We start from the raw sequence: 15388 nt of genomic DNA, 5'->3' as shown, positions 1-15388 counted from the left end.
GGGGGGTGTGCGCGGTGCGTGGAGCGACCGGCCCAGAACAGGGTCAAGGGTCATCAATATTGTCTGTATAAGTCAGTCCTCAAACAAAGCTTTTGCCTGTTACCTCTCAGTTGCCATTCTTAAAATCCCCTCAGATTAGGATTATCCCCAAAATATGAAAAAATGTAATGTTTCCTATTTTCTAAGCATTTATAACTGTGGTTTAAAACAAATCACGCCCCCCCTGGAAAGATCCAGTGCGAAAAGGGGATAGAGTCATAATCTTAAATTCGACTACTGTAATATTTGCCACCAATTGCTGACCTGTCTCTACCTTCCTATGGTGGTGCATGGAGGAGTCTCCTTTTGTCTCCTCTGACCCACTAGCCCATGTATATTAGAGCAGCTAGGTGGTGTTGGAGTCCAGGACAAGGATTCCTCCAGTGACGTGGTGTCCTAATAGCATCTCTATGGCCTAAGTCATTTTAGGGGGGTTGGGGGAGGGATGGAGTTCATTTTCTGCCCTTGGATGGTGGATTCTCTGACCAGTAATTCTAGTACTTGCAGGTAGAGTCCCCTATTGGCTAGTAAGCTATATTCTCTCCTATAATCGGACACCCTACTCGGATATTGGCGTTAAAGTCTTAGGCACACATTGTGAGTGATGTCATTTATTTTTTTGGGTCCAAATACAGTAACAACAAGGTGATGGATGGGATGCTTGAATGAATCTCAGCCACTGGCAATCGCTTGGGTCACTTCCCAATCCATAATGTTTTTTGGCCACTATGCCAACTCACCCAGCCTTGTGGAAATCAGTCTTAACCCTACTCCTTATGGGAACAGTCCAGCCAGAACTGCCAGGTCAGGTCCCCCCTGAACCAGAATTGGAGCAGGGGCAAGACTGATTTGCACATAGCTGGGTACAAACTGAGGTGGGATGAAGTGCAACATAATGATGAATTGGGGTGCCCCCTGAGGGATTTCCAGTGGCTGATATTCATTCAAGCATTCTATCCATCACTGTTTTGTATATTTATTTCTTTTCCAGGAGCATTAACTGTGGGAAGATACCACTGCGGGCAATTACAAAAAGCTTGGCGTCTCTGGAACTAATAATTGCAGGCCTTGAGACAAACGCCCCATGGTCACCACAGAGTTGCCCCAGGGGAAACCGCTGCAGGGACAGGGGTAAGGGTTGCAAACAGAAACACAATCCCGTTCCCACCTCACGGCTGAAGCACCATGGGGAGCATGCAATGCTCCATCGGGTCTAATCCTACTTATCCTTGGCATTCACTGAGTATAGCGCCCTACCAACCTGCCCAAAGAGATTTACTGCTTTCTCTGAGTAGCTGACATTTTTTTTGTGATTTTGTCATCAGAACTATGGGGAACCTCAAGGAAAGTATCAAATATTTCCAGATCGGCGTGTTGATCTCCATCCCCAGGTCAGATTTCATAATTACCGAATTTGATTGTGGGAATACTGAAAGGTCAGAATCTTTTACAATGGCCCTTTTAGAGTCTGCAGCAGGGAATGTCCTATAGCCATGCACCCTTTACTCATTCACTGTAGTAATCGCGCTTCTAAAGGAAATTAGATGTTCCATGTGAATCACAATTTTTAGTTAAACATTTTTGTAAGATATTACGTCCAGTAACTGCCATAATTCACTATAGCTATTCTATGTCAGTTTTAAATGCGCTGAATGGACCAGGAAGCTAGCAGGTGCTTTGTACTCCACACTAGGCAGCTATAATATTCACAAAAACAATAGAAAACAGTAAGAATTGGAAAATTAAGAGGTTTGATTCAACACAACATTTGGCGTTAACTGTGTACAGTGGCGTGTTTAGGTATTCTAAATTTTGTGTGGTGACCTGTAAGCTCCTAATTTCTGTTGATCTACCAGTGAATGTATATACTTTATTTTAAAATATAAAGGTTTTATTTTTTAAATTGAGGCACTCTCCCGGCTCAGCAAGGCATCAATTACGCATTTAATTTGTTTACGCCCATTGATGTATTGGAGGCGCTTGAGGACCACTCCCAAGCTGGTGAAATATACTGATAGCCTAAGGGATGTCATGAAGGCTGACTGATTGACCTCAATCCCTTGGCTTTCACATATGAAGTCAGCCTTGTATTCATTAGGCTTTCATGATCTGTGGAATCAACCTAATACATCTGTTTTTCCATCCAAAGATGAGCTCAAAATGAACTCCTGGTCACTTGTAGATGACAAGGTCGTTCAGAAGTCAGCTATTGCTACGCTGACAAGCAACTATAAGGACATCAAGATATGGTGGGGGTAGGAACTATTCTGGGATGCAATAACGGTCCCACTGAATAGGAAACTTTATTTCCAGTTTTGTATAGGCACCATGCCTCTTAGGAAATTTGCCCTACTTTGGAAGGGTGAAGGAGGAAGCTCCTGCCCTTCGGGTGACCATCGGATGGAAATTATTTCACACGTTATGTTTGCCAGTCGAGGCTACTCATCCACCCCTCAAAAATGGTTTGCACCGATATGCAGGTCACTAGGTGCACAGAACATCCAAGATGCCCTCCGTATAATCAGATCAGATTCTTCCTTACCACTGGTCATCTCTGTTGCAAAATATTTGGGTGCAATGTAGGTGCTACATAAGAAAGCCCTAGGTCGAATACTCTTCTAACGATCCAACTCTTAGTTTTGTTTTTCTTATACGTGCCCTATCTGTGTTATTTTTTTAATACTCCATATTTGTATGATATGTTTTATTTATATATATATATATATATATATATATATATATATATATATATATATATATCCGTTCACAATTGTATATAGATATATCTTTTTTTATCATTTTTGAAAACATGTTTTTTTAATTATGTCTTTTCTTGTATCCTGTTGTGTGATGAATTGCTCTTTTATGGCCCTGGTGGCCGAAATTAAGAGTTTGAACTGAACGCATTAATAGATATTTTAAAAGTCCAATATTTCTTAATCACTTACACCAAACATTTACAAGGGTACTCTGCAGCAAGAGGGCCAGTTACATAATCAATCTCTGTCATGTTTTAGAGGGTAATATATCTGAGGTACACAGCACATTATGCCATATTATGCATCCTCTTTCCAGTTCCTCATTTAGTTTAGTACCCATTTTTGTGCGCTACATGTGAATTTTTGGATGGATACTCCAATGAGCTGTGGATCTGAGTGTTCTCACCAGTGTATGGCTGATCTTGGCTCAGTACACCAAGTTTATGTCTTATCTTTCGCTTGCTAGGTATTTTAATCAAGCCCAGCAAACCGTACCTATTAAAAGATTCAACCATCCACTTAATACCTTGATTCGGGTGACTGTTGTTTCCCAGTAGACACCAGCAGTTGACACCAAGAACTACCCACTTTGAATGCCAAACCATTTGTGTGCTATCTTCAAGCAAGTAAACTCACCATTATCAAATATATGTTCAGATTCTGGGCTTCTGTTTGTACCTGGTCGATCATAGTTAGTAACACTCTAAAATATATTGTTCTTCCTTACAGTGCCTTGGGATTAAAGGGGCAATATCTGGTTGCTCTCTTAGATGATGATGAATGTACTGATCTAAATTGTGAAATGATCCCAACTAAATTTTATTTAGTCTCTGGATGTTGTCTTTTGTTTTGAGAATGATTATTTCCTAACATATACATGTGTTGAAGTAGAAACATATTTATTAAATTGACTTGCTCTGCTTTATGACTTGAGCTACACTTCACTGACACAGCCCAACTAGGTGAAAACCTTTCTGGGGCTGATTCTGTGTCTATTGAGAGGAAACCTGGCCTGTTAGTTCAGATAAGATGTTACTATTGGTGCAAAACAATGCTGATTTGCAAAAGGATGGTTTCTTTCTCAAGTGGCACAGCGATCAAAACAATTAACTGAGTTGTGGGCCAGCGAAATTAACAGTGGCAGCGACATCAGAGACAACGTGTATATGTACTAAACGATTTGTAGTTATGGCGTAACCCATACACTTAGTGATTACTATTTTCTTTACACCCACAGAAACCAGATTCATGAATACATAAGAGGGAAAATCATGAAGAAAAATCCTTGTTCTGGAAATTAATCCTAAATTCATGAAGAGCCAGAAATGATGGTAAACAGCAAACAGAAGCAGGAAAAGAACAATCCAAGTGTTTCAAGAGGCTGAGGACCCCCATGCTACTAGATCTATAAGATCTGAATAAAATAAAGTTGCAAAATTAGCACTGGTCCGACACATTAAGACATACCAGGTAACACCCTTCGGCTGATAACAACCATTCTGTGTTGTTAGTTTATCGTAAATGCTATTTTTGGCTCTACCATACAAACCACCAAAATGAGAAGACCTTTAATGGCCACTTGAATATGACAAGAGTGTTCATCAACCATCACAACTAAGAGTCCACTCGGGAGCAAAGAGAAACGAAAAACCTTACCTGTGCAGTGCTTGTTAGAAGGATTTTAATCACTCAACAATGCTACCCTGTTATCAGCAAACCACACTATCAAAAGCCATTCAGTTGGAATGATTGTGAAAAGAATTTTAATGAGTAATCTGTTCACAAGCTTTATTACAAGACTCCTACAGGAGATAAATCAAACATATGCAGTCAATGTGGAATGATCTTTACCCACTCATCACACCTATAGAGAAATTACCAGACAACATAGGAAAAACATCATGCGCCTGTAATTAATATGGAAAAAGCTTAATTGGTCATCAAATCTAAATAGCCACCAGTGAGCACATGGGAAAAACCATACAAATGCAGTGAATGTGGAAAGAGCTTTATTTACTCATCAAAGCTAAAGATCTATGAGAATCACACTTATTGGGGAAACCTCTGACACATGTGGCGAATGCAGAAATAGATTTATTGAGATTGCAAAAGTAAAGTGCCATAAGTGAATTCAGGTTACACAATTCCATACACATGCAGTGAATGTGGAAAGAGCATCATTGAGTCTAACTCTTAAAGCCATCAGCGAACACACACAGGGCAACACCATTTAAATGCTGTGAATGTGGGCAGAGATTTACTCATTCTACAGGCTGAAAGAGCCACCAGCGAGCTCGCACTATAGAAAAACTACATACGTGCAGTAAATGCAATAAGAGCTTTTCTCGCTAATTAACATTAAAATAGCTCCAACGAGCACACATGGAAGAGATACTATATATTTGCATTGACTGTGGAAAGAGCTTTAGTAGCCCAAACAAGCTAAAGTTGCACCAGCAAATACATGCTAAGGAAAAACAATACGTATGTAGTGAATGTGGAAAGAGCTTTATTCATTCTTCACACCTAAAGAGCCATCAACTAATACATACAGGAGAAAAGCCGTTCAGCTGCACTGAATGTGGAAAGAGATTTAATCACTCATCACATCTAAAGACCCATAAACTAATACACTCAGGAGAAAAACCATACTCTTGCCCTGAATGTGGAAAATGCTTTAATCAGTCAAAAACCTTACAATACCACCAAAGAATACACTCTGGTGAGAAACCATATAGTTGCACCGATTGTGGTAGGAGCTTTATTGATTCATTTAGTTTAAAGTTACATCAGCGAACACACACAGGTGAAAAACCATACAAATGCAGTGATTGTGGAAAGTGCTTTACTCGAGCAACAAACCTAAAGACTCATCGGCGAACACATACAGGAGAAAAACCCTACTCATGCAGTGAATGTGGAAAGAGTTTTGCTTCCTTCTCAAATGTAAAATACCACGAACTAACCCACTCAGGAGAAAAACCATACAGCTGCATTGAATGTGGAAAGAGCTTTAATCAATCAACAACCTTAAAAAAGCACCAACGAATGCACACAGGTGAAAAACTGCACAGTTGCAGTGAATGTGGAAAGAGCTTTATTAAGTCATTCAATCTAAAATTACATAGCCGAATACATACAGGGGAAAAACCATACACATGCAGTGACTGTGGAAAGAGTTTTCTTCACTCAGGAAATCTAAAGATCCATCAGCGAACACATACAGGGGAAAAACCATACACATGTAGTGAATGTGGAAAGACATTTATGCAGTCAGGAACCCTAAAGATCCATCAACATACACACAAAGAAGAAAAACCATAGAGAAGTTGTAAATGTGGAAAGTGCTTTAGTGAATCGGCACATCTAAAGATCGATCAGAGAACACACAGGACAAAAATCATACAACAGCAGTGAAAGTGGAAAGAACTTTATTAAATCAGTGAAGTTAAATAAACATTCAGCAAATGCAGACTGGAGAAGAACCATATCTTACAGTTTGAATGTGACAAAATCTTTATTGACTCCTCAAAATTAAAGATCTCGAAGTGTTTGGCCAGTGAAGAGACCAAGCAGCATATGTCCCTCCTGAGATCCATGCTTTGGGCCCTCCGATTCCACCTTAATTGGCTAGCTGTTGGCCATACCTCGCCCCCCCCCTTCCAGGCTCCCTGAAACAGGACTGAGCAGAGGCGTTTGCTGAGTACTTATTGCATATGGTCATTCAAGGAGTGGAGGGGACGGCTATTCACCCTGAGCGATGGCTGGTGGTGGTCATTTTGAGGCACCAGCAGAGTGCTGCCTGGGCCGCTGTGACCATGTGTAGGCAGCTGGGGGTCAACCACTAACCTCCCTTCCTTGTTGTTGTGGGAGCTGCAATGCTATGTGTGGCCGAGGGCCCGGCCGCGTGGAGACTTTCTGGCTGGGTGTATGCAGTGGCCCTGCGAGGAGACTGGCTCTGCAGCAGCCCAGGGTCCAATACGGGCCCAGCTGCTTGTGCTCTTTGAAGTTCTGTAGCCTTCCGAGGGCCGCTGCCTGGTGAGACAAGCCCCCAGGACGAGTTGCCCTTCCTCATTAGATGCTGTGGCAAAGGGGGGAGTGGCGGCCCGGGGGTCTCATCAGGCATACACTGCTTGCACTGACCATGGACTTCCAGCTCCTGAGACCTGCTAGGTGGGCGTGCTGCCCATTTCTGATCACCTCTGTGCTTCCCCTGGAATCTGGCTGTTGCCACGAAGGTGCAGGATGAGTGGCGGCTCGGAAGTTGTGTCTGGCCTAGGCTGCCTACATTGCTGGGCGCGGATTGATTTGATGGGGCTGCCAGGTTGGCGTGAATGGACCATGGAGACGCTTGGTGACCTGCCGTGTAGCCCTGTGTGGCTTAGGGTGGTGTTAGGCCCCCCTCTTAAGGTGGGTCCCAATATACGACAGGCCCTTTGGTGCAGCGCTGCAGGGCAGTGTGAAAGTTGTGCTTGACTGTGGAGAGTATCCCCAGACAGACTAGTGCTCCCTGGCACCCTTGATGGAAGAGTTGTGACACTTATGGGGTTCACTTAGTGTTGATTTCCATGCAGGGTTGGATACATCTTTTTCCTCTTTCCAACCATTCTGGACCCGTGTTTCCTCTTCTGGCCGTGACTGACCTCTCTATTGGTTTTCCATATTGGTACGTACCCTACGTCTATTTGAGACCCCTCTGGTCCACTCCACAAGTGTAGCAGTGCCATGTGCCCGAGTTAGGCTAGTAGGAAAAAGTGCCACGGTTCTTTCCTAAAATTGCCTTCACTTTGTCACATTGACGTTTGACAGGCATTTGCATGTGTGCCACTTGAGTTCGTTTCTTGGAAACACCAACCTTGTTAACACAAGGAACTTTGTGAGAACACTATCACACTGTCTTGGCATTGCGTACAAGGCCCTCACGTGTATGGTATAAATGTTTGTTTTTACGCCCCAATGGCGACACAGCTATTTGGGGAATACAAACAATGGCAATCTGATCACAATCCTTGCCCAAGGTAGGATGCCTTTTTTTATATATAACCGTACGATTCTGAGCAGAATCAGCGGCAACACTTCAGTTGAATTCAAGGGGTCACTACGTACTGAGGTTTTCGCCCAGCAGCTGACTGACCTCTCCATAAGGGGTGTCCAGTTCATGACCAAGACTGGGTCCTACACCCTTACCCACCAGGTAAAGGGGTTAGATCATCTAGAAGGGGGTTTCTTGGCAGAACATATGTTCACACCCTGGACACATAGGTTAGGGTTTGCATCGTAAGAGTACTGTACATTGTTATATTTTTGCATATGCATGCATATATTAGTTGTTTCATGTAAGATGGTGGAACTCCTTGTTTTATTCAGTGTCTTGACAAATGTTCCCTCTAATATTGTTTTTCCTTTGGACGGCAATGAAGGTCCTCTGTACACCACACCCATGTGCACCCCTGTGCGCCTGCCCCTCCCTTGTGTTGATTGCCCACCTGCTCTTCTCCTGCCGTAGGCGAGTGTGTAAATTTTAAAAATATATTTCATATTAAGTTCATTTATTTTTCTTATTTAGTGGATCATGCCCCCCCCCACACCCCAATTTTTTTGCTGAGTTATATTTTTTTATCTCTGTGGAAGGGAAACCCCACATCTCCCCTTTTTTAATTACCTTCACCACCCCATAACCTTACTTACTCCTGAACCCTAAAAGCCCTAAGCCCTAAAAAGACCCTTAGCACCCATACCAACCCCTAACTCCTATAAATTACCTTAAGACTCTTAAGCTTACCCACTCCTAATCATAAAAATGGCCTTACCACACTACACCCCTAAAACACCCTTGCCACTCTATACCCTTTTCCACCCCATACCCTATAAATACCCTTGCCATTCTAAGCCCAAACCACCCCTTCTCCCAAAAATACCCATAACACTATATATATATATAACACTATATATCTATATATCTATATATCTATATATATATATATATATATATATATATATATTTGTGTATATATATGTATTTATATGTGTGTGTGTATATATAATTACCTTAACTACACTTGCCTTGTGTGGGAAAAGCATTTATGTGGTAAATGATGCATGGTTTCCCTCTGTTATGCCCCCCTCCAACCTCCTGTCGGCTAAAAAAGCATTAAACAAAGCCAAATACCACTTGCATACCCAAGATTTATTTGGATTTGTCAATGCTTTTTTTTTTAGATATACTGCATATGCTATGCAACATGGCATAAAAAGGAAAAAAAGTGCTATGGCGAAGTCCATGCTGGCTGCGTAATAGCACTTTATTTACTTTAGTTTAAGCCTGTGCCGCTGTGCAGCATATCTAATGAATGAATGAATGAATAGCGATTTGTAATGCGCAACTTAGCCCAGGGGCATCAAGGCATCAAAACATTGACAAAGCCAGTAGAACTTGCATAGGTGAAACTATTGGCTTTGCCAATGCGAGTTACTGTAGCCATGCATGTGCCTTCAGGTTTGGCCAGGGCAGCAAGTTGCCTCAATTAGTGATTGAGACAGCTTAAAAAAGTGTCCCACATTTGCAAAATAGGGCAGGTTTGAATGTGTACAGAAAAACTGTTTGTGCTTTCAATGTTTGGAACATGCCACGTATTTGTGTTTACTGCAGGTTGTGCTTGTGATAATATCAGGGAAATCAACAGTAAAAACAGTCCCACCAGCCCATAAAACAGGCCACAAACAGCTAAAAACAAAGGCCTGTAAGACCAGCCTTTGTACTCTATATACCATTGAACCTGTGCCTCCCTTGCAGCCTGTTCACATGTTAATGCATTTAACACCTCATCATGTCTTTTCAAACAAAGGGACAGAGCAAAAGGGCTTGTTCGGTGTTAAATGCATTAGCATATTCAATGTATTTATTTGAGAGCAGCCTTATCACACTGCCAGCCTAAGAAGTCCCTTCAGAATACTGATGGGACCCCAGCAGGATCTCGTTTTAACTGGAATCCCCTTTTGAAGCGCGCGCATGAAGAGAAAACTTCCTTCCATGCTGCTGCATTCTTTTTTTTAAATGAGCAGCTGGGGAAGTCTTTCTCTCCGTGCCTGTAATCCGCTGTGCGCTCTTGCAGAGGATCTGGGCACTGTGAATGTGCAGGCGCGCACCTTACTGGGAACATAAGTCTTGACATGTATACCTTTCCTCTGTTTCTCTCTGTTTCAGGTGCTGGAATAAGGATACTGAAGTTTTTTCAGCGGCTCAGACTGGGAAGATACTTTAAGTGTGTTCCTAGTAAACAAGGACATTTCGTTGCACGGGGCATGCAATGCGTCTGTGGCGAACCTGTCTCGCTACTTGAAAGAGTCTCTAATGGCCATGATACGTCTGACTTTCAGATTACTCTTGAATATGAGTTACCTGATGATTAACGCTCAAGGTTGCTGTGGGAGGAAACCAGGACTTGCTTATGTGGTGACCGTGTCTTCCATTGTTGTACACCAGTCCTGTTTTTGCCTGCCCATGTAGTTAGGAAGGAAGCTCTGTGACCATCAATTAATCTTAGCAACATTTGTAGGTACAGGCTCTTCTATGTATCATCTTACCACAATATTTTAGGGAGTAAGTCCATAGTATTTTAGGCATGTCTATTACAACTGGAATTAAAGGGTTTTTCAGGAGCTTTGGCTCTGGGTTGGTCAGCACCTTCCAGACGGTGTTTGGAGTTATTCCATCATTTATCCACTCCGTTCTCTGAAGTATCTTTGAAGATTTTCCGCTGGTACTGCTTCTGGTTGCAGGGATATTGCTTTTAATATTTTTGCTCTGCAATGTATGTCCCAGTCCAAAATCAAATCGAGCTGCCACTGTCTCACATTTTGTTGTGCCGTGAACGTATGGTGTATTTTTTTGGTGCACCTTGGCTTCGAGAACTGGATGAACACTAGTTCCTGTCTTTTCAGCCTGTATGGCTTCATTGAGTACAGCCTGTGTTCGGCTGCCTCTTATGCACTTACAAGTGCGCCCTGGACTTGTGCTTGGCGTTGCAATTGGTTGAATCTTACACCTTTGAGGAAAGTAAAAAACTTAGGTGTTTTTGGTTGATGACAAGCTTAACTTTGGCGATCAGATTAATGCAGTGTCATCTGCCATCTTCTATGGGCTTAAAATGATCCAGAAAATTCTCCCCTTTCTGCCGGTTGACAGTCAGCGGACAGTGGTCACAGCACTTATCCTGTCTAGGCTCAATTATTGTAATGGCCTTTATCTGAGCCTGCAGGAACGCTTTATGAACAAACTCAAACTGCTGCAAAATGCGGCAGCAATATTGCTTTCGGGCACAACTAAATTTGCATCCATCTCCAAGGAAATTAAAAAAACTCCACAGGCTGCCTGTCTGGAAACGGGTGCGCTTTAAAGCCTTTGCGCCGTTTTCAAGGCTCTCCAAGGCACAGGTCCAGTCTATCTGAAACAGCATCTACAGTGCTACTTGCCTAAAAGAACCCTGCATTCCATGGAAGCCAACTTGGTGATAGTACCACCTACAAAAAAAGCCTCCTGGGGTGGAAGAAGCTTTATTGTGTGCGCTGCAAAAGCCTGTGGTACAAAAGGGGGTGGTGATGGACGGAGCATCTGAATCAATCAAACACTCACACCCAGTCAAAAGATCTGGGTTTAATCCATCACCGTTCTTTAGCCCACTCTGCCACCCCAGTTCAGACATGGCTATATGCAAATCAGTCTGACCCTGTGCCTCATGGGAACAGTCCAGCCCGAACTGCCAAGCCATGTCTTCCCTGGACCGGAAACAAGCTTCCGAGGACGGGTTTCTGGCATTCCAGCCTTCTTCAGACCGGCTTGCTTGAATCCGGCTATGGCCTTCCTTTTTTCCTGAGAAACACCACAGATCTCCTGTCATTTAGGAAGGGAAGCTTTTTAACCTATAATTGCTGTCTACCACTTTTTACCCAGGGGATATATAGCTAGTGCCAGGACACCTCTGGGTAACCGTTGCGCTATACAAGTTCCTATAACATACCATAACAAGTGGACCCATTAAATGTCCATTTGTGCAGCAGTCCCCTGAGGATTCCATTGATCCTGGTCGTGTTCTATTATCATCCCTGGGTTGCCTCTGCGCCTAGTGGTTTGGATCTAGGCTTTGTCTCACCGGAACATCAAGTGACTTATATCCTCTCCCAGCGTCTGCTGTGGGTGATGGATGGAAACATATTTTGTCTATCAATCTGCTCGAGGATGTGAGTCTGGGATCATAGTCTGCGGATGCTGGGAAAAAGCAGTGTTTCATGTGCCATGCAGAACATGTAAACATTCGGCTGTCCGTGTGGTGGGAACTTTTTATTCGTCCTGTGTTTAACTGCTAAATTCAATTTAAATTGACTTATATTTGTTATTACTTTTATATGTTTTAAACAGTTATAGGCTTTCTTTGTGCTGTGGGCATCCAAATAGCATGATTGCCTGATTTATTGTTATTTTAAAAGCTATATTATTCTGTTTTATCGTATAACAATTTTTAGCATTTTCCATTATATGAGCTGATGCATTTTTAGCGACTTCATTAGTTTCTTTGAGATGGCCTCTTAGCCGACCTATGTATGAGGAATGGGTGTCATGTACCTGAGTTAGACCTGGTAGGTAATAGTGATATTTTACATGTACACGGTTCTTTCCTAAAGTTGTTTTCACTTTGTCACATCGACTTTTGACACACATTTGCATTCATGACACTACGGTTAGTTTCTTGGAAACGCCGACCTTGCTAACACGAACTTTGTGAGAACACTATCATGCTGCCTTGGCATTGTATAATCAGAGAAGACACTTATGCTGACTTCGAGGAGTCCCTACATGCTGAATCTTTCACCCAGCAGCTAACTGACATCTCAGTGAGGGGTGTCCAGTTCATGACCAAGACGGGGGACTCATTCACATCCTTGAACCGTAGGTTAGGGTTTGCATCGTAGGAGTATGCTAGATTGGTATATTGTTGCATATGCATGCATATATAAGTTGTCTCCGCAAGATGGTGAAACTCTTAGTTTTATTCACTGTCTTGACACTTATTATAACTTTTGTCTGCTTTTGTCTGTTCGTCATTACAGTACATATTTTCTGTACAAGAATCACCGCGGTTCAATAAATATTGGAAAACGTCTCTTTATGTATTCTTTGTATATTTACCTGAGCGAAAGAGCACGACTGACTGAGCGAAAGTTTCTAGGCCTGTTATCACGATTCGTTAGGGGGACAGGGTTGTCATGTTCAGTAGTTGCCAGAACCGTTCGCTTCCTGTCTAGGTTTAGTAGAACTGATGGTGGCACTGTCCACGGGACAGGATAGATGATGAACTTCTCATCGAACCCTTGCTGCACTGCTGGTGCTAACCCGTAAGGTTCGCAACTTTTTTTTAACTTTATATGTGACTTTTAGGTCACATATAAAGTTTTTAAAAAGTTGCGAACCTTACAGGTTAGCACCAGCAGTGCAGCAAGGGTTCGATGAGAATTTCATCATCTATCCTGTTATTTTGTTTACGAGGGGAGTAGCTTCCCCTTCCCTCCCTGCACGCCAAGAAGAAACTACTTAAACGTTAAAATTTAAAGTTGATTACGAAAAAGCCCTGAGTGCACAGTACAACCCCCTCCGACTACTGTCCAGGGGACAACATATCCTGCAGGGGTGCTTTGAATCAGTCTGGCACCATCCTAGGTTTGTCGTCCTCAAATGCACAGTAACTACTGATTAGTGGAAACTACACAAAAGCAGACTACAACAGAAGCCTCCGCTTCCTGTGCGAGCGACCTTCGGAGGTGGTGTGTCGGGGTGGTGGTTCCACAATGGCAGCACATAGAACCAAGCAGCAGCATTCCTCCTCTCTTCTATCTGCAATATGCTCCAAACGCCTTATCCACCTTGTTTGGCCAGGGTTGCTTCTCAAAGCCATCTGTTAGCATTGTGCGTGATCCCGGATCCACACGCTCCTGCAACTAAAGAAGACATCCAGCTCCCGCTTGCGGAATGTCGGAAGGATCTCTTTACAAGGTGCCAGAGGCACGGGCAGAATTTACAGGGGACTATGTACAGGGCCAGGGGACCACTGCCAGGAATATGCACTTGGCGGAATTGGCATTAGAACACATGACAACTAGGAACTTCATAGAACTGGCATTAGAACTCACTCTAACCAGAAGCAACATACATGAGGCATCGGATATTCATGAGGGAAGAAATGACAAGGCAAATAACACATCAGAGGCACCTTCAGAGGTGCAACACATAATAACTCTCAGGAATCACCTTAACATTAGCTCATAACTTTCAACAGGCCAACTGGCCTTTCGGGGGCTAGGACGCCGAATGTCGCAATGTCAGGACAGGCTGCAGGTAGCCAACAATAAACCTAAACGTGGCAGCTGCCCACGAAGTGCTGGGCAGCTGTAGATGATGGGGCCAACGTGGGAGCCTCGGAGGCTCTGAACAACTGAGCCTCGTGGGCTTCTCAATATAACTGAGGGGCCTGGAGCCTCTCTGGGCTCGACAACGATGCTGGGGCCGAGCCTTGCAGGCTCGGAAGGACAAATGACAATGGTGGAGCCTCTAAGGGCTCAAGAAACAACTAGGCCGCCTGGGAGCCTCTATGGCTCATGAATGAACGGGAGGGGGTTGCTGGAGTCCCTCTCGGGGGACTCTCGATGAAGATCGGCCCCACTGAGCCTCTCGGGCTCTTTAGAACACTAGGGTCGCCTGGAGCCTCTCGGGCTCGAAGAACAAACAGGCGCTAGAGCCTCTCTGGGCTCGAGAGCAGTTGGTGGTAGGTGGAGTCCCTCTCGGGGGACTCTGCATCAGGGGAGGCCCCCCAGGCCTCCGAATACTCAGGCGCTCGCACTGGAGGGGAGGGCAGCGGTAATGTGCCCCGACGCCCCTCCTCTCTTCTCTCTGCAGCACTCACCGGGTCTGGGGACGCGCCGGTCTCCTCGTCTCTGCTGGCCTCCTCTCGCTCTCTGGGGCTCTCCCTCGCTCTCGGGAGCCGGGGGGGGGGGGTGGTCGGCAGCTTCTCGACGGCAATGCAGGAGCACTGAGTGGGCTCCCGCCGCTCCCTGCTTCCTCGGGCTCTGTGGGCGGGACTCAGCAATCTCCTCGGGCCGGCAGCCAATCAAGGCGCGGCCCGGGGACGGACGTCACCAGGGAATCCCGGGCCGGCAGCCAATCGCGGCGCGGCCCCGGGGAAGGCGTCATCAGGAGTCCCGGGCCGGCAGCCAATCCCAGCGCGGCCCGGGGGACACATCACGAGGGGTCCCGGGCCAGCGGCGGTGAACTCGGGGGGAAGAGTAAACAATCGGGACGGAAGCAAGGTGGGCACTCGCTGGGGGTCTAGGAACCTCCGGGTGACGGGACAAATACCGGGTGGGCACCGGTTTGACGAATAAATCGCTCTCAGCGGGAATGAAGCGCTCCCAAGCGCTAGAGGGCAAGAACTAGCGCTCAGGCGCTAGGTCAGAGAAACAGCACTCCAAAGCTCTGGGGGCCAAAGGAAAGCGCTAGGCACGTAGAAAACGGCAAAGTCCTTCAGGGGTCCAGGACCTCAGTA

The 15388-nt window shown here is 44.6% G+C and overlaps 1 protein-coding gene across 1 annotated transcript in view; it reads left to right on the top strand.

Moving 5' to 3' along the window:
- The window catches only part of LOC147700401 (uncharacterized), a 36156-nt gene extending 27821 nt beyond the window's left edge, over nt 1–8335 (top strand). The window contains exon 2 of the mRNA XM_086935769.1: nt 4036–8335. Within this exon, the coding sequence (XP_086791895.1) occupies nt 5181–6122 (942 nt within the window). The 5' untranslated portion in view covers nt 4036–5180 and the 3' untranslated portion in view covers nt 6123–8335. The remainder of the gene's footprint in view (nt 1–4035) is intronic.
- The last annotated feature ends 7053 nt before the right edge of the window (nt 8336–15388 follow it).

Source organism: Lissotriton vulgaris, chromosome 8, assembly GCF_964263255.1.
Source record: "Lissotriton vulgaris chromosome 8, aLisVul1.2, whole genome shotgun sequence".
Taxonomy (NCBI): Eukaryota; Metazoa; Chordata; class Amphibia; order Caudata; family Salamandridae; genus Lissotriton; species Lissotriton vulgaris.
This window is presented reverse-complemented; position numbering and strand designations above follow the sequence as displayed.